This window comes from Haliotis rufescens, unplaced genomic scaffold, assembly GCF_023055435.1.
Source record: "Haliotis rufescens isolate VD_foot unplaced genomic scaffold, xgHalRufe1.0.p SCAF_11, whole genome shotgun sequence".
NCBI lineage: Eukaryota > Metazoa > Mollusca > Gastropoda > Lepetellida > Haliotidae > Haliotis > Haliotis rufescens.
The window spans coordinates 39,434,068-39,457,659 of NW_025963791.1; the positions used below are offsets into that span (position 1 = coordinate 39,434,068).

The 23,592-nt window shown below is 38.9% G+C and overlaps 1 protein-coding gene across 1 annotated transcript in view; it reads right to left on the reverse strand.

Moving 5' to 3' along the window:
- Nucleotides 1-23,592, reverse strand: part of LOC124149372 (voltage-dependent calcium channel gamma-7 subunit-like) — a 46,579-nt gene that overhangs the window by 22,594 nt on the left and 393 nt on the right. Inside the window, exons 2-3 of the mRNA XM_046520909.2 lie at nt 22,289-23,165; nt 5,861-5,950 (exon numbers count right to left, since the gene is read on the reverse strand). Of these exons, the coding sequence (XP_046376865.1) occupies nt 5,861-5,950; nt 22,289-22,514 (316 nt within the window). The 5' untranslated portion in view covers nt 22,515-23,165. The remainder of the gene's footprint in view (nt 1-5,860; nt 5,951-22,288; nt 23,166-23,592) is intronic.

The window sequence follows — 23,592 nt, forward strand, 5'->3', positions numbered from 1 at the left end:
AACATGAAAGGATTTGGAAAATATCTGTTGGCAACCAGTTGGCGGTGCACACGTACATGTTTTGCAAATCCTGCAATCGAACGACAGTTTACTAACCGGATTTTAATTGGGCTATGCATAGACTCGTTAGTTCAGCCAAAATGTAACTCCACATGCGAGCCTAGTTCGGCAAGGGTGGAAACTGAACTTTTATAATCAGTTAACTCTCTTGCCTCGGGAAGATGACGCAATCCGTACATACACATTGACTGACACAGAAACGTATCTCGACCTGTCGAGAGAAAAGGCTCACGACTAGAACATTTACATATTGTGAATAATATATCATTTAGTAAACCTACAAGGGCTCATCACGTTAATTAGAACCAGCGTCAAATATCCTTAAACATTGATGTTTGAAGTTAGTCATATATGATAAGGCACGTCATTTGGCGTTAACTTTCTAACATCGTGTTATAGATTTATAGATTAAGACTCGCTGGAGCATAATACATAAGGATGTAATTATTGATTCAATGAATACTATGTGAAATGCTTAATCTACTATAAACGAGCTCTTTATAACGCACAATGCATATGTATACATACTGCTTGCACGTTTCCTTTCATAAACTATGCTATATGGACAACTAACGTAACGTTGTGACGTTAATTGTCGAAAAAAATCTGATATATTTTCACGAAGGAAACATAATTTAATGGTTGATGCTTTTGTATTAATGTATGGGATTTGGGGGGTAAGAATTGTTGAGTCTGTTCCCTTCGTTTCTAATCACGACACGATGATGACAGATGATATTTTCCACAGAATGCTACAAACAGTATTCTCCGTCTTACCGGAGGATATATAGGCTCATGTTCTTTATTATGTCTCCCGATCGTATTGCCATCCTGGTGAAGTTTCCTAGCTGTATTTATAACACAGGTCGCTAAATATGACACGTTGCATCAAGGCACAAGCACGGCTAAGTATGGAAGCAACAGAAGTCAGCTACCTAATATCGATCTGCATGGTCCCTGGAAACCTATTGAAAACTAAATTGTCTTAACATAAAATTCGCACTTTGCTAACCAAAGAAATTAAAATTTGAGGTAGTTAGCTTTGAACATGTTCCATTTTATTACACATTCAACAGATCTTCGCTTCATTTTTTATGAATAGATCCTACGGGGACAGCTAATGTGCTTGATTAATTCTTTTGAGGCGGAAGCGGAATGGTAGTAGTTAAACTTTTAGTGCATCAAGTCTCATCGTGTCGTTTTTGTTCTACTCCCCATGTTAACCAGTAACCTGAAACCGCTTGGATGTTCTTCATTCGTAGCACTAAACGCAAGCGAAAAGAAACAGCGTACATTTTGAAGACACCAGTTTTTCAATTGAGAGGTTCCAAATGAAGAACACTAGTGCAATTCGAGGATCAAAGCTGCGTCAACGCTTTTTCCTTCACTTCGTTTATTTGTTTTCAAGATATTTGTCATACTCTAATTATAGACGAAAGGAAGTAAAGGTTACGTTTCAGCTTAGATATTTTTTGTCATATAAACCTTACAAAGGACAGTAGGGGGTTTATCGGAAGTATTTAGATGACTGATAACTATCTTTTCCATTGTGCAACTTGCCAGTATTGACCTGTAGCGTATATCAACACCAAGAAGAACAAGTATGCACTGAAGGCCCATTCCTCATACCTTTGATCCATGATCTGAGACAACCTACCCACATATATATGCAAACAATTAGTTACCATTGTCACTCAGACTTGGTCGTGAGCGGACGCATTTTGTTTTCTTTGAACAAAACGCCCACAGCCACTTTATTAAACATATTTAAAATGCGTGGAACGGTTATGTGCCATTCGCATGTTGCCGGTGGACACACGTCAGAATACTGTTGCCCAAACGCTTCATGTTTCTCAATCTGTCATCAGCAGATTGTGGCCACGATACCAACAAACACATAACGTCGATGATCGACGTCGCTCTGGACTCCCAAGGGCAACAACTCCAGCCCAGGACAGATTAGTCAGAACGATGGCATGAAGAAATCGGTTGCAAACGGCCACTCAGATAAGGGACCGGCTGCAACAGGCAACTGGTGTAACAGTACATGCCCAGGCGCTGCGAAATCGTCTGCAAGTCTGGCATTTGCGTGCACGACGTCAACGTGTCGTTCCTCAACTTACTACACGTCATTTGAATCAGAGGCGTCAGTGGTGCAGGGAACGTCAGCACTTGGAAATCGACGTTAGACAAATATATTGTTTTCTGACGAATCGACGTTCACTTTCGACTTCCAGTCGAGTTTGGAGACGTTCTAATGAGCGTCTCATGGACGTTAACGTCGTACAGCATGATCGTTTTGGGGGCGGATCTATAATGGTATGTGGTATCGCAATGCCTGCAACGATAGTGGCAGACGTGTACATCAACGTCAAAATCCACCCACCACTCTCAATGACCTCGGTGTTGCTCTAAATGATGAGTGGAACAATATGCGTCAAGGTGACGTTAGTCGACTCATCAGAAGCATGCCTCTTCGTATCCGTGCACGTCTGGTGTTTTACCTGATGTCAGTGACGTTGGCTGCAAACTGCAAATTTCGATTTGGAACCCTGACCTGCTTAAAGACTTAGAGGGCCACCAAATCATCACTCGAACCACGAGAAACCATTAGATCTGCTCGCCTACTCCCACGCAGATATGATCATATCATTTCCATTTGTCAATACCATACAGATCCGAAGATGTCTTAATGATTCCTACTATCCCCTACCTTTTTTGCATTGTATACTTTATACATGCAACTTTGATCATTTGTTCCTCTACAGAAAGTTACCGCAGTAAAATGATTTTCACCATACCTGAAACCTTTCACACTGATTTTCTGTTACACATTTCAGTCAAAGTCAATGAGTTTCGTGTTGAACTTTGTATATATACATCACTGACAAACGTTGAGAAAATGAACACGCTGGTACTCGATTTGGAGCCTAACTGGTCGTCGATAATGATCAGTAGTAAATATAAAGCAGTGGTCAGGTTTCCAGATGATAACGAATGAAAATACCATGACACCAACTGTCACATGAGAGTCGGTCTCATATTCATGCTTATAAATCATGACTGGCTCCAGGACACGGTGTCATACAGTTAGGTTTTTGCAATGCTATGAGTGTCTTCAGTAAGCATTCCTTCATACTGATAATAAAATGAAGTTCTTGAGATAAAATATAATATTGAATAAATATACCACGGTAAAAATAACATCGACATAATTTTCATGTTGAATATACATTTAATATCAACAAAACCTATTTCTGTCAGTTTCATTGCTCTATTCTGACTGATATTGAACTAACCTAAGCCGAAACATTACGCTATCATTATTATGAAACACAGCGGCTGTTAGTAGTTGATTGTTCACTTAAAAGTTCATGAAAATGTATGCAATCGCGTGTGTACAAAAGTTAGCATGGACCTTACTATTACCGATGCGATAAAACAACAAAAGCTGTGTGTTACGTTCCCGCACATATGCAAAAAAGGGTCACCAATCAGGAACTACTATTAATAAGCGCCAAATATCGATTTGTTGCCTATTTGCTCGGAGAAATATCACCAATTGGTCCAAAAACGTTTAGATAGAGATTTTTCCGATGTGTAAGTGCAAACATGACTGCAGCGCATTTGGCAACATATTTAATATTGGGCAGTTTACTTAGATATTATGTTTTACACTGCGTTGGTGCTTATGGAAACAAACATGGCAGCAATTCATTTGGCATTATGTTATATACTGGGCGGCTTTTTCAGTGAATGAAAAAAATGAAAACATTACTCAGCTTTACATTACTGTAACAATGACTTAATATGATAACATCGTGGGTTTCCATGTTGCAAAGGCTCGTATTAGATATTTTTGCATTCCTAATATATGACAGTTAGGAAACGAAAGCAGAGTCGGGAAATTACCTCGAAGATATTTCCCTTTTTTAAGACCAAGAAAAGCTTTCAAGAATAAAAGATTAGTGGCGCCATATAGTTCGAAAAACAAGTGTGAACGATGCAGCATACCGACCTAAAGCTTTCGCCACAAGGCTCCTCGAATCGCCCGTACGTACATACATGTATTATCACCTGTCAAGGGTAACCATGGCTCTGAATACCAATGGACCTTTGTCTGTAAAACATGAAGTATTTTATCTCTTCCAGACACTAATTATTGGTGCATCGGGTCGAGGAAATCCCTAACAGACCAAGCCGACCTAAATATAGCATCTGTCCTCACGTAATGTAATAATGGAATCATATGATAGTTCGACTTCGATTGATTCTCCAACGTTTTCTGCTTGCAAATCGTTTCCTTTATGCGTGTTATTTCATGCCTGTGTTCACCATAAACCAAGATTAAAGATGAAGCCGCAAGTCCTTACATGACACTGTACCAAAACAATAGAGAGATTTTGCTGAGGCCGATTCGTTTTTCATCCGATATAAAAGGACATATCACCCTGGAACTCGGGAAGCTGTACATAGCTCACTACAGAACTACATTTTTATGTAAAACTTTTGGAGAGATCAAATGAACAAGGCTGAGATAGCGTAATGTTATGGCTTAAGTTAATTCAATATCATCAATATCAGCCAGAATGGAGCAATAAAACTGACAGAAATAGGTTTTGTTGATATGAAATGAAAATTCCAAATGAATATTTTGTCGGTGTTATTTTTACCGTGGTATATTTACTCGATATTATAGTTTATCTCAAGAACTTCATTTCATTATCAGTATGAAGGAATGCTTACTGAAGACACACATATCATTCCAAAAACCTCACTGAATGATGTCGTGTCCTGGAGACAGTCATGGTTTTTAAGCCTGACTGTGTATGACTCCTTTACCATTGAGATAGACCGTTGAAAAAATACTATTTGTTTCTGTACAGTGAAAACTCCTTAATCTACACGGCAGTGTTCCTAGTGATATCGTACGGGTTGACAGGCTTAAAATGTATGTCTGAATCAAAGGAACAGTTGGAAGTCCCTTTGAATAGACATATGAATATGTACAGACCTTCCTTTCGCCCCAGACCGCCTCCGTGGTCTAGTGGTAGAGCGTCCGCCCGGAGAGCAGAAGGTCCGGGGTTCAACCCCCCGTCGCGTCATACCAAAAGACGTTAAAAGATTGTACTTGTTGTTACCCTGTCTGGCGCTCGGCATTAAGGGGCTAAAACAAGGACTGGTCGGCTCGGAATCAGTATACTGTGTCTGAGCGGGGTATTCATGTTAAACTTCGGCATGTTATCTCAGTGGGCTGGCTCTATAAAATCGGCATTAGTCCCGACAAGCACAAGCAGCCACATACACACACATGCATGTACATCGCTATATAAGTGCAATAATCTGGGATGCCACGTTAAATTTACCATTTCACCTCACCTCACCCCCTTCCATCCCAAGGTTGGAACTATGCGTTTTATCATCCAATATTTTAAATCCATGGCAAGGTACCCACTTATGCCGAGCGCTTATTAAATTCCTACACACATCATATACCATACCTACACGATGTCTACCACCGGTGTGTAAATCACACACTTGAAGAAAACACCACCTTCACAAAGTTTACGAGGTTGTAATTTTAGTCATTACATTATGTTCATGCGTGTATCTTCAGACAATATTTTACGTACTTGTATCAGGCATAATTCATGTAAATGTGTGTTTATGCTTGTAAAAGTAATTTTTACATCATTTTTTCCCCTTGAAAGACATTATGTACAAGTATTTACAAGTAAAGGTGTAACATTTCTTCCAGTGAAATGGTCACTGTGCCGATTGTGCTGTATAAATGGCTGACCTACTATTGACATGCTAGTCTGGGCTCCCTCCCCTCGGCCTGAGCCCTTTTGGTTGTAGTCAATGCTGATGCATTGGTCAGGGCTTGTTCCTGAAAACGAGAAACAGAGATATAAGCACAGTATAGAAAAAAAAATGGTATTGAATTTCATGAAACGTTTAAGAACGAATGCAATAAAGACGCAGAGTCAACTTTTATGCTTGAATACGCGTTTTCAGAAAGGGTTGAACTTCATCAAATGAATAGTCTGAAATGTTTCAGTTGTCTCCTGCGTCGATACATCAATGCATTTTGACATGGGGATGTAAAAAGAACCATTACATTCTTGTAGAGCATGATATAATACAAAAGAAATTCAAAGACCACTTCTTGGTATTTACATATGTAACGAGTAAGAAGGAAATAGGGATGATCTATCCTGAAAGACATTAACGTTATGTCAAGGGGCGAATAATTGGATATTCCTAGTCAGATATTCAATTCATTGCCTATACTTTGTTTTGTGTAAGAACATATAGTAATTGCCTCTGTATCGATCTCATAACAACCCAGCTTTGGAATTAATTGTCCTCACTCATGGGACTTCATTGGTAATGAATGACTTCACCACACAAACTTTATAGAATGGCCATTTTCTGTAGTGTTTCTCAACCAAAAGAAGAGAATTGTAGTCACATACAGTGACACCCCGTTAACGTATCCTCCACTTACTCAAACATATTGCGTGAAACTATAAACTTTATAGCTGACACAGAATTATTATCAACACTAAGGCCTCACATCAACATTCCGCTTGTATCGGACTATGCTTATCACCTAAACAAGAAGAGTGAGTTGGGTTTAACGCCGCTTTTAACAGTATTCCAGTTATATCGCGGCGTGTCAGCTTAATTTGGGAGGAAAGCCCGAAGTGATGCAGGTCTCAGACGTTTACCACTTCGGTGAAACCCACGAGCACGGGTATGGTGCTGACAAACCCAGAAACATAATTGGGCGAACCGGGATTCGAACCCACAGTCATAGGTTTCTGGCGTACCCAAGGGACGCAACTCTGCACAGCGAATCGCGGCGCCTTAGACGACTGGGCCACCCGTGCCCCCTGAACAAGAAGAAAGATAAGTATATGGATAGTTTTTCCAAAGCACTCTGTAAAATCTACAATTGTACCTTCTCACGTCCATCTGGGAAAGGGAAATTCGTTCCACAGTCTGATGTCCATTACCAATGAAGGTCTAGACGTTGTAATTAGTGCCATGTGTGGAACTGAGACATTGTCACTATGTGGAATGGGTAATCCTTTATTGCTAGACTGAACCAGATAATGAAACCAGCAGACCAGTAAAGTGTTGTTTGAATGACTTGTTTCAAATTTGCTTTGACATTTGGCCTGCGGTTGTCTAATGCTGTCTAGCAGTAAACAGGGTCATGTGTTGCTATGTCAGAGGATCAGGTTGTTTTTGACGATATAAGTAATACCCGGCGTGCAAAAAAATAATATACATATTCACATAAAAGACACTCTAGATATACCACTCTACTATTAAACAACTGATTAATTACAATGTATTTGCGGAAATATTTTTGAAAATGAGGGCGAAGTTTGTGATAGCAAGTTAATAAACTGTCAACGTGGATATCGAGTGAGTGAGTGAGTATAATTTTACGCCACTTTTGGCGATATTGCAGCAATATCATGGTGGGGATATCGAGGGGAAAATTAACTAAGAATACGACGGAGAATAATATGAGTTTAAGCTGCTTTAGTCGGTAACTAAATAAATAGATGGAATTAATAAGAGACATATTCAAGCGGGGATTCCAACTCTACTACAAGTCCAGCAAGCATGTGTATCCTACTCGCGGCTGTACAGACATGTGCAGTCGAAATACCGTACTGACTGTCAGTATAGATGTACACACATATATAGTGATGGACAATAAAGGACAGAGGATATAGATTACACATATATATAGTGATGGACAATAAAGGACAGAGGATATAGATTACACATATATATAGTGATGGACAATAAAGGACAGAGGATATAGATTACACATATATATAGTGATGGACAATAAAGGACAGAGGATATAGATTACACATATATATAGTGATGGACAATAAAGGACAGAGGATATAGATTACACATATATATAGTGATGGACAATAAAGGACAGAGGATATAGATTACACATATATATAGTGATGGACAATAAAGGACAGAGGATATAGATGTACACATATATATAGTGATGGACAATAAAGGACAGAGGATATAGATGTACACATATATATAGTGATGGACAACAAAGGACAGAGGATATAGATGTACACATATATATAGTGATGGACAACAAAGGACAGAGGATATAGATGTAAACATATAAATAGTGATGGACAATAAAGGACAGAGGATATAGATGTAAACATATATATAGTGATGGACAACAAAGGACAGAGGATATAGATGTAAACATACATAGAGTGATGGACAACAAAGGACAGAGGATATAGATGTACACATATATATAGTGATGGACAACAAAGGACAGAGGATATAGATGTAAACATATATATAGTGATGGACAACAAAGGACAGAGGATATAGATGTACAAATATATATAGTGATGGACAACAAAGGACAGAGGATATAGATGTAAACATATATATAGTGATGGACAACAAAGGACAGAGGATATAGATGTAAACATATATATAGTGATGGACAACAAAGGACAGAGGATATAGATGTACAAATATATATAGTGATGGACAACAAAGGACAGAGGATATAGATGTAAACATATATATAGTGATTGACAACAAAGGACAGAGGATATAGATGTAAACATATAAATAGTGATGGACAATAAAGGACAGAGGATATAGATGTAAACATATAAATAGTGATGGACAACAAAGGACAGAGGATATAGATGTAAACATATAAATAGTGATGGACAACAAAGGACAGAGGATATAGATGTAAACATATAAATAGTGATGGACAATAAAGGACAGAGGATATAGATGTACACATATATATAGTGATGGACAACAAAGGACAGAGGATATAGATGTAAACATATAAATAGTGATGGACAACAAAGGACAGAGGATATAGATGTAAACATATAAATAGTGATGGACAATAAAGGACAGAGGATATAGATGTACACATATATATAGTGATGGACAACAAAGGACAGAGGATATAGATGTAAACATATAAATAGTGATGGACAATAAAGGACAGAGGATATAGATGTACAAATATATATAGTGATGGACAACAAAGGACAGAGGATATAGATGTAAACATATATATAGTGATGGACAACAAAGGACAGAGGATATAGATGTAAACATATAAATAGTGATGGACAATAAAGGACAGAGGATATAGATGTACACATATATATAGTGATGGACAACAAAGGACAGAGGATAAAGATGTAAACATATATATAGTGATGGACAATAAAGGACAGAGGATATAGATGTAAACATATATATAGTGATGGACAATAAAGAACAGAGGATATAGATGTAAACATATATATAGTGATGGACAATAAAGGACAGAGGATATAGATGTAAACATATATATAGTGATGGACAATAAAGGACAGAGGATATAGATGTAAACATATATATAGTGATGGACAACAAAGGACAGAGGATATAGATGTAAACATATATATAGTGATGGACAACAAAGGACAGAGGATATAGATGTAAACATATAAATAGTGATGGACAATAAAGGACAGAGGATATAGATGTAAACATATATATAGTGATGGACAATAAAGGACAGAGGATATAGATGTAAACATATATATAGTGATGGACAACAAAGGACAGGATATAGATTACACATATATATAGTGATGGACAACTAATGACTGAGGATATAGATGTAAACATATATATTGATGGACAACAAAGGACAGAGGATATAGATTACCCATATGTATAGTGATGGACAAAAAAGGACAGAGGATATAGATGTACACATATATGTAATGGACAACAAATGACTAAGGATATAGGTTACACATATATATAGTGATGGACAATAAAGGACAGAGGATATAGATTACACATATATATAGTGATGGACAATAAAGGACAGAGGATATAGATGTACACATATATATAGTGATGGACAATAAAGGACAGAGGATATAGATGTACACATATATATAGTGATGGACAACAAAGGACAGAGGATATAGATGTACACATATATATAGTGATGGACAACAAAGGACAGAGGATATAGATGTAAACATATAAATAGTGATGGACAATAAAGGACAGAGGATATAGATGTAAACATATATATAGTGATGGACAACAAAGGACAGAGGATATAGATGTAAACATACATAGAGTGATGGACAACAAAGGACAGAGGATATAGATGTACACATATATATAGTGATGGACAACAAAGGACAGAGGATATAGATGTAAACATATATATAGTGATGGACAACAAAGGACAGAGGATATAGATGTACAAATATATATAGTGATGGACAACAAAGGACAGAGGATATAGATGTAAACATATATATAGTGATGGACAACAAAGGACAGAGGATATAGATGTAAACATATATATAGTGATGGACAACAAAGGACAGAGGATATAGATGTACAAATATATATAGTGATGGACAACAAAGGACAGAGGATATAGATGTAAACATATATATAGTGATGGACAACAAAGGACAGAGGATATAGATGTAAACATATAAATAGTGATGGACAATAAAGGACAGAGGATATAGATGTAAACATATATATAGTGATGGACAATAAAGGACAGCGGATATAGATGTAAACATATAAATAGTGATGGACAACAAAGGACAGAGGATATAGATGTAAACATATAAATAGTGATGGACAACAAAGGACAGAGGATATAGATGTAAACATATAAATAGTGATGGACAATAAAGGACAGAGGATATAGATGTACACATATATATAGTGATGGACAACAAAGGACAGGATATAGATGTAAACATATAAATAGTGATGGACAACAAAGGACAGAGGATATAGATGTAAACATATAAATAGTGATGGACAATAAAGGACAGAGGATATAGATGTACACATATATATAGTGATGGACAACAAAGGACAGAGGATATAGATGTAAACATATAAATAGTGATGGACAATAAAGGACAGAGGATATAGATGTACAAATATATATAGTGATGGACAACAAAGGACAGAGGATATAGATGTAAACATATATATAGTGATGGACAACAAAGGACAGAGGATATAGATGTAAACATATAAATAGTGATGGACAATAAAGGACAGAGGATATAGATGTACACATATATATAGTGATGGACAACAAAGGACAGAGGATAAAGATGTAAACATATATATAGTGATGGACAATAAAGGACAGAGGATATAGATGTAAACATATATATAGTGATGGACAATAAAGAACAGAGGATATAGATGTAAACATATATATAGTGATGGACAATAAAGGACAGAGGATATAGATGTAAACATATATATAGTGATGGACAATAAAGGACAGAGGATATAGATGTACAGATATATATAGTGATGGACAACAAAGGACAGAGGATATAGATGTAAACATATATATAGTGATGGACAATAAAGGACAGAGGATATAGATGTAAACATATATATAGTGATGGACAACAAAGGACAGAGGATATAGATGTAAACATATATATAGTGATGGACAATAAAGGACAGAGGATATAGATGTACACATATATATAGTGATGGACAATAAAGGACAGAGGATATAGATGTAAACATATATATAGTGATGGACAATAAAGGACAGAGGATATAGATGTAAACATATATATAGTGATGGACAACAAAGGACAGGATATAGATTACACATATATATAGTGATGGACAACTAATGACTGAGGATATAGATGTAAACATATATATTGATGGACAACAAAGGACAGAGGATATAGATTACCCATATGTATAGTGATGGACAAAAAAGGACAGAGGATATAGATGTACACATATATGTAATGGACAACAAATGACTAAGGATATAGGTTACACATATATATAGTGATGGACAACAAATGACTGTGGATATAGATGTAAACATATATATAGTGATGGACAACAAAGGACAGGATATAGATTACACATATATATAGTGATGGACAACAAAGGACAGAGGATATAGATGTAAACATATATATTGTAATGGACAACAAAGGACAGAGGATATAGATTACACATATATATAGTGATGGACAACAAAGTACAGGGGATAAAGATGTAAACATATTATGTAGAAATGGACGTTGGGCAAAGGACAATGACGTTGTCATCTGGTTAAGAGACATGTGGCCATGATAACTCACACGGCCCAAGTAATAATTCATAAAATACTGTCATAATGTTAACTAATGACTTTATAAATCAAATAATAAGCTGAGCAATTAGCCCGATTTCACTCATTTTATTCTTGTTAGAAACCTACATTGAATTAAATGCATCAACCATTTGGCAGCTATTCACAGTGAGTTGATGCGGTGAAATGGGAGTTAACGTCGGTTTTAAGATTATGTCCCTCACGTAGAGAAATGGAGGCACGTGTAAGTACTAGTAAGTGTGCGTGGTTTCTTGCACTAGTCCGGACTTACAGTCACTGTTCACGCCCACTGAGATACCATGCAGTGTGTTAACATGGAATCCCCACTCAGACACATTGTGCTGACTCCGAGCCGTTCAGTCTTTGTATTATTCCCTTGAGGCCGAGCGTCAGGTAACAACAAATGCCATCTTTTAACGTCTTTTGCTAAGACGCGGCCAGGGGATCGAACCTTTTTGGGACAGTTGATCGACCTTTCGTTGTCTGGTCAGACGCTCTATCCACTTCATCGCGTAGGCGGTTTATTTGCCGTGATGGGCACTGACAAGTTAGTTACAGGGTTACATTCTTTTCGTGATCAGCTTTCAATCTTTCAAATGTACACATACAGGGTGCGCACCCAATTAGTCTCCCTCAATATCCGACATCTGTGATCAGTGTGAACCATCTCATATCCCTATTCAAAGATGGAGAGTATGTTACATGTATCTGTATCTACGTGTCTTCATCATCATCTATTCTTCTCCGCTTCACGCTTCGATGTTCGATTCTGGGAAATTGCGATATTATTCCAAGTTTAAAACTACTTTCTGTACTGAATATTATATCACTGCGTTTAGGAGTAGAGACAAAAGACGATATTTATGCTTATTACGGTTAAGTGAGTTACCATTAAGATATAATGCAGGAAGAGTGAGTGAGTGAGTTGTGTTTAACGCCGCTTTTAACAGTAATCCAGTCATATCATGGCGTGTCAGCTTAATGTGGGAGGAAAGCCCCAAGAGATGCAGGTCTTCGACGTTTACCACTTCGGTGAAACCCACGAGCACGGGTATGGTGCTGACAAACCTAGAAACATAATTCGACCGGGATTCGAACCCACAATCATAGGTTTCTGGCGTACCCAAGGGACGCAACTCTGCACAGCGAATTGCGGCGCCTTAGACGACGGGGCCACCCGTCCCCCCTAATACACGAAGACGAGATGGATTATATTATTCCTTAAGAATTTGTAAACATTGTAATACTTGTGAAATAGATGATGAACTACATTTTCTGTTTAGCTGTCCTATGTTTTATGATTTACGAAGTGATCGTTTATGTTTTTTACAAACTGAATACACTAATTTACATTAATTTGATGAACAGAAGAAATATCACATGCTTAAAGAAGCTTGTAACATTTAACAAGAAAAGTTTATATTCTGACCAATTTTATTATGTAACAGTTGTCTTTTGTCACAATGTAAATCTAACTTTTATATGTATATGTACTTAGGCCTCCGGCCTTAATACTGTAAATAAACCAATGTATTCTCCTCTTCACATTGTAGATTGTTCAAAGCAGTGCACACAATCAAAGCCTGTGTTGATGTATATTACATGTCCCTATGTACCTGTGTGAAACCATGTAACTTGTACCTATGAACCTATGTATTATTACATGTCCCTATGTACCTGTGTGAAACCATGTAACTTGTACCTATGAACCTATGTATTATTACATGTCCCTATGTACCTGTGTGAAAGCATGGAACTTGTACCTATGAACCTATGTATTATTACATGTCCCTATGTACCTGTGTGAAACCATGTAACTTGTACCTATGAACCTATGTATTATTACATGTCCCTATGTACCTGTGTGAAACCATGTAACTTGTACCTATGAACCTATGTATTATTACATGTCCCTATGTACCTGTGTGAAAGCATGTAACTTGTACCTATGAACCTATGTATTATTACATGTCCCTATGTACCTGTGTGAAAGCATGGAACTTGTACCTATGAACCTATGTATTATTTCATGTCCCTATGTACCTGTGTGAAAGCATGGAACTTGTACCTATGAACCTATGTATTATTTCATGTCCCTATGTACCTGTGTGAAAGCATGTAACTTGTACCTATGAACCTATGTATTATTACATGTCCCTATGTACCTGTGTGAAAGCTTCGAACTTGTACCTATGAATCTATGTATTATAACATGTCCCCACCGACATGGGTACAATGTGTGACGCCCATTTCTGGTTTCCCCCGCCGTGATATTGCTGGAATAGTGCTAAAAGCGGCGTAAAACCATACTCACTCACTCACTATAACATGTCCCTATGTACCTGTGTGAAAGCATGTAACTTGTACCTATGAACCTATGTATTATTGCATGTCCCTATGTACCTGTGTGAAAGCATGGAACTTGTACCTATGAACCTATGTATTATTACATGTCCCTGTTTACCTGTGTGAAAGCATGGAACTTGTACCTATGAACCTTTGTATTATTACATGTCCCTATGTACCTGTGTGAAAGCATGTAACATATACCTATGTATAAGCGCCGTTGGAACCTATCTCATAGCATTTCCTTCCTCCCTCATTCCCTCAACCACCACCCACCCCCATCCCCCACTTCTTCCTCCCTCGATTCTTCCTCATTTCAGCCAGTGTACGATTCCGACTATATCATGGGCATTGGTTTATTAACAAGTATCAAAAAGTGAAGATACAAGGTGGCACCCGGCACAATCGCGATACAGACACACGCATCGTCAAGTCAGTCGTACACCTTCACAAAAACATATGGAACAAAAAATAAGGATTTGCATCATTTTGGTCACAGATGAGTCCAATTGGAAATGTCCTCCACCATAAAACTTGTTGAAAGCTTTATTAAGGCACTAAATGTTGTAATCATGACCAAACAACTTTTGAGCAGAAGTCGCATGACGCTCTTTGAAATCATTGTAGAAAGAGCATGCTCGAGTGAACCTCAAACTGTTCATCCGAAGCGGACGGATTGTACGGCTAGTCGTTGCGTCAGGTAGGGGTAGTCGTTGCGTCAGGTACGGGTAGTCGTTGCGTCAGGTAGGGGTAGTCGTGGCGTCAGGTACGGCTAGTCGTGGCGTCAGGTAGGGGTAGTCGTTGCGTCAGGTACGGGTAGTCGTTGCGTCAGGTAGGGGTAGTCGTGGCGTCAGGTACGGGTAGTAGTAGCGTCAGGTACGGGTAGTCGTGGCGTCAGGTACGGGTAGTCGTGGCGTCAGGTACAGGTAGTCGTGGCATCAGGTACAGGTAGTCGTGGCGTCAGGTACGGGTAGTCGTGGCGTCAGGTACGGGTAGTAGTAGCGTCAGGTACGGGTAGTCGTGGCGTCAGGTACGGGTAGTCGTGGTGTCAGGTACGGCTAGTCGTGGCGTCAGGTACGGGTAGTCGTGGCGTCAGGTACGGCTAGTCGTGGCGTCAGGTACGGGTAGTCGTGGCGTCAGGTACGGCTAGTCGTGGCGTCAGGTACGGATAGTCGTGGCGTCAGGTACGGGTAGTCGTGGCGTCAGGTACGGCTAGTCTTGGCGTCAGGTACGGATAGTCGTGGCGTCAGGTACGGCTAGTCGTGGCGTCAGGTACGGCTAGTCGTGGCGTCAGGTACGGATAATCGTGGCGTCAGGTACGGATAGTCGTGGCGTCAGGTACGGCTAGTCGTGGCGTCAGGTACGGATAGTCGTGGCGTCAGGTACGGCCGTTGTCTCAGTAACGACAACGCCCACGAGGAGAATCACCGTCCGACTTCCTGCCTATGTGCAAGTGACAGAGCAAGTCTCCGCTCCGGGAACATATTGACCACTCGGACCCTGTGTGCGTTCTGCCACGTGATTACCAGTACTTGTACCATTTCGACCTATTTCAACCTGCAACAATCAAACACGTCTGCTGTCTTCTACCCTTCAACCCTGAGTTCTGTCTGCCGTCTCCACCCTGAGCTACCATCCGAGGGCAAAGTCTACACTCTTGGACACATCGTTGTGGATACGTTTTAGTAACTCTGAATCTTTATGCATTGATATAAATAGATCTCAAACAGTATTCGCTCGATTTGGCAATGCATTTCTGTAGTCGGCTGCCTGATCGTTTCCTACGTTATGGCACATCATATATTGTCTGTTGCTATATTGGCGCCGATCCCATTGAAAACAGAGTAATGAAAATCTATGTCCATGGCTAGACACCAAACTTCGACTTATTACATAAGCAGAGCCACACATGGCTCCTTAAGTGGAAACACATTATCTCCTCATACTTGGCTAAATGTCATGTTGCACTTTTTTCCCTGTTTTATATATTGCTTAGCCTTAACTGCTGATATAATGAATTTTGGAGTCATGTATTTCCAACAATCACGGACACACGTGGAGGTTGCAGTAAAGACGGTAAAGGGCGTCTGCGGGTTGATTAAGTCTTGGTGGGACGGGGTCCAATTTGACCTCTATTCCCTCGGGGATGGATTGACAGTAAGTAGTACATGAGATTGCATGTTGGAGAGTATGTCAGTTATCACTTGTGAATTGCGTTATTATTCACAGTTTGTAGGTAGATAAGTACGTTAAGCTGTCCCTGGGTCAACGTGACGAATAGCATGTGTGCAAGGTTGTGCATATAACACTAGTGTATTAACCTCTTCTGCATATATCACTGAGTGTATATTAACCTCTCCTGCACATATCACTGAGTGTATATTAACCTCTAATGCATATAACACTGTGTATATTATAACCTCTAATGCATATAACACTGTGTATATACTAACCTCTACTGCATACAACACTGAGTGTATGTTAACCTCACCTGCATATAACACGGAGTGTATATTAACCTCTACTGCATACAACACTGAGTGTATGTTAACCTCTACTGCATACAACACTGAGTGTATGTTAACCTCTACTGCATACAACACTGAGTGTATGTTGACCTCTACTGCATACAACACTGAGTGTATGTTAACCTCTACTGCATATAACACTGAGCGTATGTTGACCTCTACTGCATACAACACGGAGTGTATATTAACCTCTACTGCATACAACACTGAGTGTATGTTGACCTCTACTGCATACAACACTGAGTGTATGTTAACCTCTACTGCATATAACACGGAGTGTATATTAACCTCTACTGCATACAACACTGAGCGTATGTTGACCTCTACTGCATACAACACGGAGTGTATATTAACCTCTACGGCATACAACACTGAGTGTATGTTGACCTCTACTGCATACAACACTGAGTGTATGTGAACCTCTACTGCATATAACACGGAGTGTATATTAACCTCTACTCCATACAACACTGAGTGTATGTTGACCTCTACTGCATACAACACTGAGTGTATGTTAACCTCTCCTGCACATATCACTGAGTGTATATTAACCTCTACTGCATATAACACTGAGTGTATATTAACCTCTACTGCATACAACACTGAGCGTATATAAACCTCCACTGCATATAACACTGTGTATATATTAACCACTACTGTCTATAACACTGTGTAGATATTAACCTCTACTGCATACAACACTGAGTGTATGTTAACCTCTACTGCATACAACACAGAGTGTATAATAACCTCTACTGCATATAACACTGTGTATATATTAACCTCTACCGCATACAACATTGCGTGTATATTAACCTCTATTGCATATAACACTGAGCGTTTTAACCTACACTGCACATATCACTGAGAATATATTAACCTCTACTGCATATAAGACTGAGTGTATATTAACCTCTCCTGCACATAACCCTGAGTATATGTTACCATCTACTTCACATTACACTGAGTGTATATTAACCTCTACTGCACTGCGCTGTATAGAGTCTTATCATAACTATTAATTTTCCTATTAGATACGTGTAAGAACGTACCAGATATCGACATCCTATTTCAGGCAAGTTGTCCAACAGGATGATTACTGGCAAAATGTGCAGACTACAGTGTTATGATGTTCATCTGTTCCAATTCCACTTTCAGAAACGTATAACACGAGCTTTCATTTAAAGGATAACTGTAGTTCTTTAAAAATGTTGCTTTAATAACACAGTTTAATTCTTTTACAAAGAACTTTTTTTTATTTTCGTCACTGAAATATGTTCCAACAATCAATCTCTCCGCTGTACGGATCTCATAAATAGGGAGTGGTGTCCTTTTTATCGTGCTCATTTCGCTTTTATTTCGTGGTTATGGGACTTCAACACACGTGTTCAATTTGTCTCGGACTTAATTCACGATTCGTGTGACCATTTTCGTTTGAACGAAATCAGTTTATTCAGGTGTAGTATTCAGTATTGTGAAGTGAACCGTATAAAACATAACCTTAACGCGGTGGATCCGGATAGTTTGTGTTAAAGCACTACTGTTTTAACTTTGCCATGGCGCTTAAATGTATTCAGTCATATTTTGACACGTAAACCGACCGCAAAAGAATGTGAATTGGACACTTCAAAACAATACAAACGTTATCGAAACGTTACTAGGCTGAACACCTTCGACGAAACAATGCAGACTTAAAGTCCAAAACACAACTATGATATTTGTATCAAATACATAATCATCGACTAACCATTTCTTTTGATTTTGATTTTTAAGCTTCACCAAAAATGGGCGTATGTCGTTTCTCTAGCACGATAGTTTATTAATGATTTTATAGGTTACATTTCATTTAAATCATATAATTTCGTACTTCGTGATATAGTACATGTCATGTTAACATTTTATAAGATCGATATTTTGGTATACAGTACCGTATATTGTTACTCTATCATGTTTCACTTAATGTCACTCATGTATTATCTTTTAACTGTATAACAGGAGGTATGTCGCATGTTACACTTTGGGTATCATTGGAATCAATACTATTTTGCAGTTCACATCATAACCAATGAAAAACATTTTGTAGAAGTGAGTGAGTGAGTTGGGTTTAACGCTGCTTTTAACGATATTCCAGTTATATCGCGGCGTGTCAGCTTAATGTGGGACGAAAGCCCGAAGTGATGCAGATCTCAGACGTTTACCACTTCGGTGAAACCCACGAGCACGGGTATGGTGCTGACAAACCTAGAAACATAATCGGGGCGAACCGGGATTCGAACCCACAATCATAGGTTTCTGGCGTGCCCAAAGGACGCAACTCTGCACAACGCCTAAGACGACTGGGCCACCCGTGCCCCCCACTTTGTAGAATGATCCATATTATTTCCTGTTGTTCTCGACGTGGCTGATGTTCTGGTCTAACTGCAGAGAGGCACAGGTTAGACTTGTGTGACGTGCATCCCATTATATTTGCTTGTTTATTGACTCAACAGTCAGAAATGAAATAGGGGTCTGTAAATAAGCCAGGAAACCAGTGATTAATATTATGAGCACGTCCCATGCCGTCGGTGATACGCAATTCACCAACTCCCTGAGTCAAACCACGCGATCCAGTCTCTAACGACCGGCATAGGTTACTGGAGGCCAGTTATATCCATGAATTTCACACAGGCTTATCGCATTGCAGGAAAACCCCGTGCATGAAAATGGAAGCACCTTTGTCGTTATGTCTTCTTCCGGCAGCGTTTTTTAACATATCTCATTTCAACTAGACGCATTTTTCCTTTCAATTTACATGTTCCCGGGTTCCCGACAAAAATTGCTTTTATTTTATTTTTATTTCGACACATGGCCGCGTGCTGTGGATGGGAGTGAGTGAACGAGTTTGGTTTGACGCCGCTTTGAACAACATTTCAGTCATATCACGGCGTTTTAACTTGAAGTGGGAGAAATCCGAAAAACAATGCAGATCTTGAACATGGATATATGTATGGTGCTGACAAACCAAGAGCATAATCAGGGAGAATCTGGGATTCGAACCCACGATCATAGGTATCTGACACACTAAAGGGAATCAATTGTGCACCGCCTCATACAGCTAGGCCACCCGTGTGCCCTGCTTGGAATCGAAATCTGCAAACTGAATAATTATAAATAGGGGCATTATCTGAGGCGGATACACTTTCAATAACTTGTGTAACCATGAGTCATTTCCCAGAATCTTTCCTTGTCACCTGTTCATGATACACAATGGTTGTGCCATCTCCATGGGATCATTATACGAGCTGAACGGGCTTCTTCACTATAAAACAATGTGTTTGAACCTTCCTTTACACAAAGGGTCTCATAAATACAATAGCAAGTGTCTTTCAACCCTTTTACTTCATACCCGTTTTCTTAAACAGGAGCCAGCACGGTTGATGTCTTTGAAAGAAACTTGCAGAGTACAGAGGTGTATGACAAATACCATAAACACTGATTTGCAATCTGCTTATCGTCACACGTCTTATGTTGGGCTTGCTGGAGGAGTGCATGGCAACCAGTAATCGAACATGGCAGAACTTTCAATTAGACTGAGTAATTGAACGATATAAATACACCCAAAGAGAGAAATACCGGTTACGTTGCTGTTATGTTACCACAGTGAGAGCACGATGTCTCCTCCATGTGCTGACAAATGATGTCACGGGTAATATACATGGTCTATGAAACTACTCGAGTGCACGTGTATTAATTACCCAGCCATAGGGACGCTATGTTGTAATAAGTACAGACACACAATGTCATCGCTGCTATCATGTTTGATTGATGTTAATACTAGTAAATATGAAACTTCAACGTCAGAGAATAACCAGTCTCGATTATCCAACGAAACAGATTCTATTACTTCATCAGTAAACTAGTAAGTTACAATTAGACAACGGATGACTTCGTGAGTTACCATGTTGGTGCGATATGTTGAACAATTCACGTGTGTTTACAAGGTGATCATAAAGTAGACACAATTTATGGAAAACTGCTTCTTTAATACTGTAAAGGCGACGTTTCGGTATAGATCCTTATACCGTCGTCTTGATTGACAACGGGTATATGGATCTACATTTTTACCGAAACGTCGCCTTTACAGTATTAAAGAAGTTGTTACTTCAGTCTACTTTGTCATCGTCAACTTCTAAGCTATGCCTATCAAACAATTCATGGTGATCACATTTAAATAATATGGAGGTTAACATCATATAATCATCCAAACTGTTGTTTTCCAAATAAGTGGCAATTCACAATATTAATTCAATAAGTAATTAATCATAATGTATCCCTTGCGATCTATATCTAGTAAAGTTATCATTATTGTTTCAATGAGTAAATGAGTAAATTATTGTCAAACGTCGCGTGAAACCAAAAGAAAGAAAGAGTGACAAGGATATTGACATGTGCTTTGAATCATTCACTATTTCAGGCAGCATAACATGAATTAAATATATCTCCCGCACATTATTATTGAGCGTGATGGGCGAGGGAGGTTGGTTTTTCTATTTCTTAGAGAACATGTCACGAGTGATGAGAACTTTGTATTCCGCAAATGTGTTCAAACGAGTCAGGTCAAGCATTTTGAGCTGTTTTTACTGGCTGAAACACAACTTGTCTACAACACATGACAGATGACAGAAACACTAAATGCACCATCCACGAAATGAAAGTTTCTAAAGGGGAGGTTTAAATTGACGCGCCGATCCCTAGCAGACATTTCGAAAATTGAGCCAAATAATCGAGTATTGTTTTACGCTGCTTTTAGCAATGTTCCAGCAACATCACGGCGGAGGACACCAGAAATAGACTACATTATACCCATGAGCTGAAATGAACTCGGGTCGTGACGAGCAAACGTTTAAGTCATGTACTGCCCCACCTCCTTTTTAAGCTCACAATAAAGGGCAAACGTAAACATCACAACTGAAGTTGAAAGGTTCACACGCAAACATTTTGATTCATCCCTTTAACCTTACATTGGGTCATGTGGCTACTGAGCTACATTTGACTGGGCCTAAGTAAATAATCTATCAAACTGCAAACTGTCGTAAGCCAGTATATAATTATCGTATAAGCAATACATACTTACCATTTGCTAAATTGATTGTGCAAACCCTCCATAAGCCCGACCGTAATTCCATTGGTACATGAACGTCTTCAGTAGTGTTATCCGGTTTCATTATCCGGAGTGATATTCGATCCTTTGTGAACAGCCATGCATCAGTCGCAACGGCCAAAGATAAGGTTATTCCAGCAAGAGATCCAAAGGCAAATGACAGGCATGTCAACACGTACATGCTACATGCAACCTTCATTGTGCCAGGATTGTCGCTCCCAGATAGTCACGTCAGAGCATTCATTACATGGCGATGTCCAAGAAACACTTAGCTTCCTTAGCGTAATACTTGGTTTTGAGTAGCACGACCATTGTAATGCTATTTCGACTCAAACGAGATTTCCGTTGTTCAATGGAGATTGGTCTCCTCGTATTTGATTAATCACTGTTGAAATCTGATAGGTGAAATGTCATACCTAAAAAGGGTAGAGTAATTGCCTAACTTAATCTACATTGGACGGAAATAGTACTTCGCTATATTAACTCATCATAACATTTTTGAAAACACTGCAAATAAATATGTTATACACACATTTTGTCGTTGTTCATTAAGTTACATTTGTCCGCAGATTTCAAGTTTTCTGAAACCACGAACTCCGATATCACATCTTCAAGAGTAATCTGAATGTTCGGTATCCTTCGTTACATTGCGATTTCTCCGTGACCATATATACACAGTCGACCATCCCTGAGACATATGTCCATTCTATGAGATAGAGATACAGATGGAAGCCGACACTTGTTGAATTCCCACGGCAATGCTCCTCTTTTCGAAACAGACTATACGCCTCGGTCCAATCGTCAAAGGACCAATCTCCTGCCTTGTCACTGTTTAGTCAGGTACCACAATCTGTGAGGAATAGATACGTCACCGTTAGATTTCAGGGTCTAGACAAGGGTTGCATCAAAGGGGCTGGCTAGATAATAACTTCTTTGTGCCTGCATAGAAAGATTGCTTCATACTGACAAGACATAATTTTCCTGATGGGCACAAAGGCTTCTGCGTAGAGCGAATGAAAAAGCTTTGGTAATATCTGAAATTGAGGGCCAGAAATAAAGAATCGATTTATCTTTGATTTGTCTTGATAATAGGTCACCGCTGATGGCTCATTGGCTCCGCTCTGGACGTTTATCAAGTGATCGGGTTGACATCACTTATAAGTCTTTCTTCAATTTTTTATTGGTGATGGAAAGCCAAATTGGATGAAGATTTTCTGTGACCCAAAAGCTGCGAAATATGTGCTAGGAATCTAGCCATCATTTCTTTGGATTACATA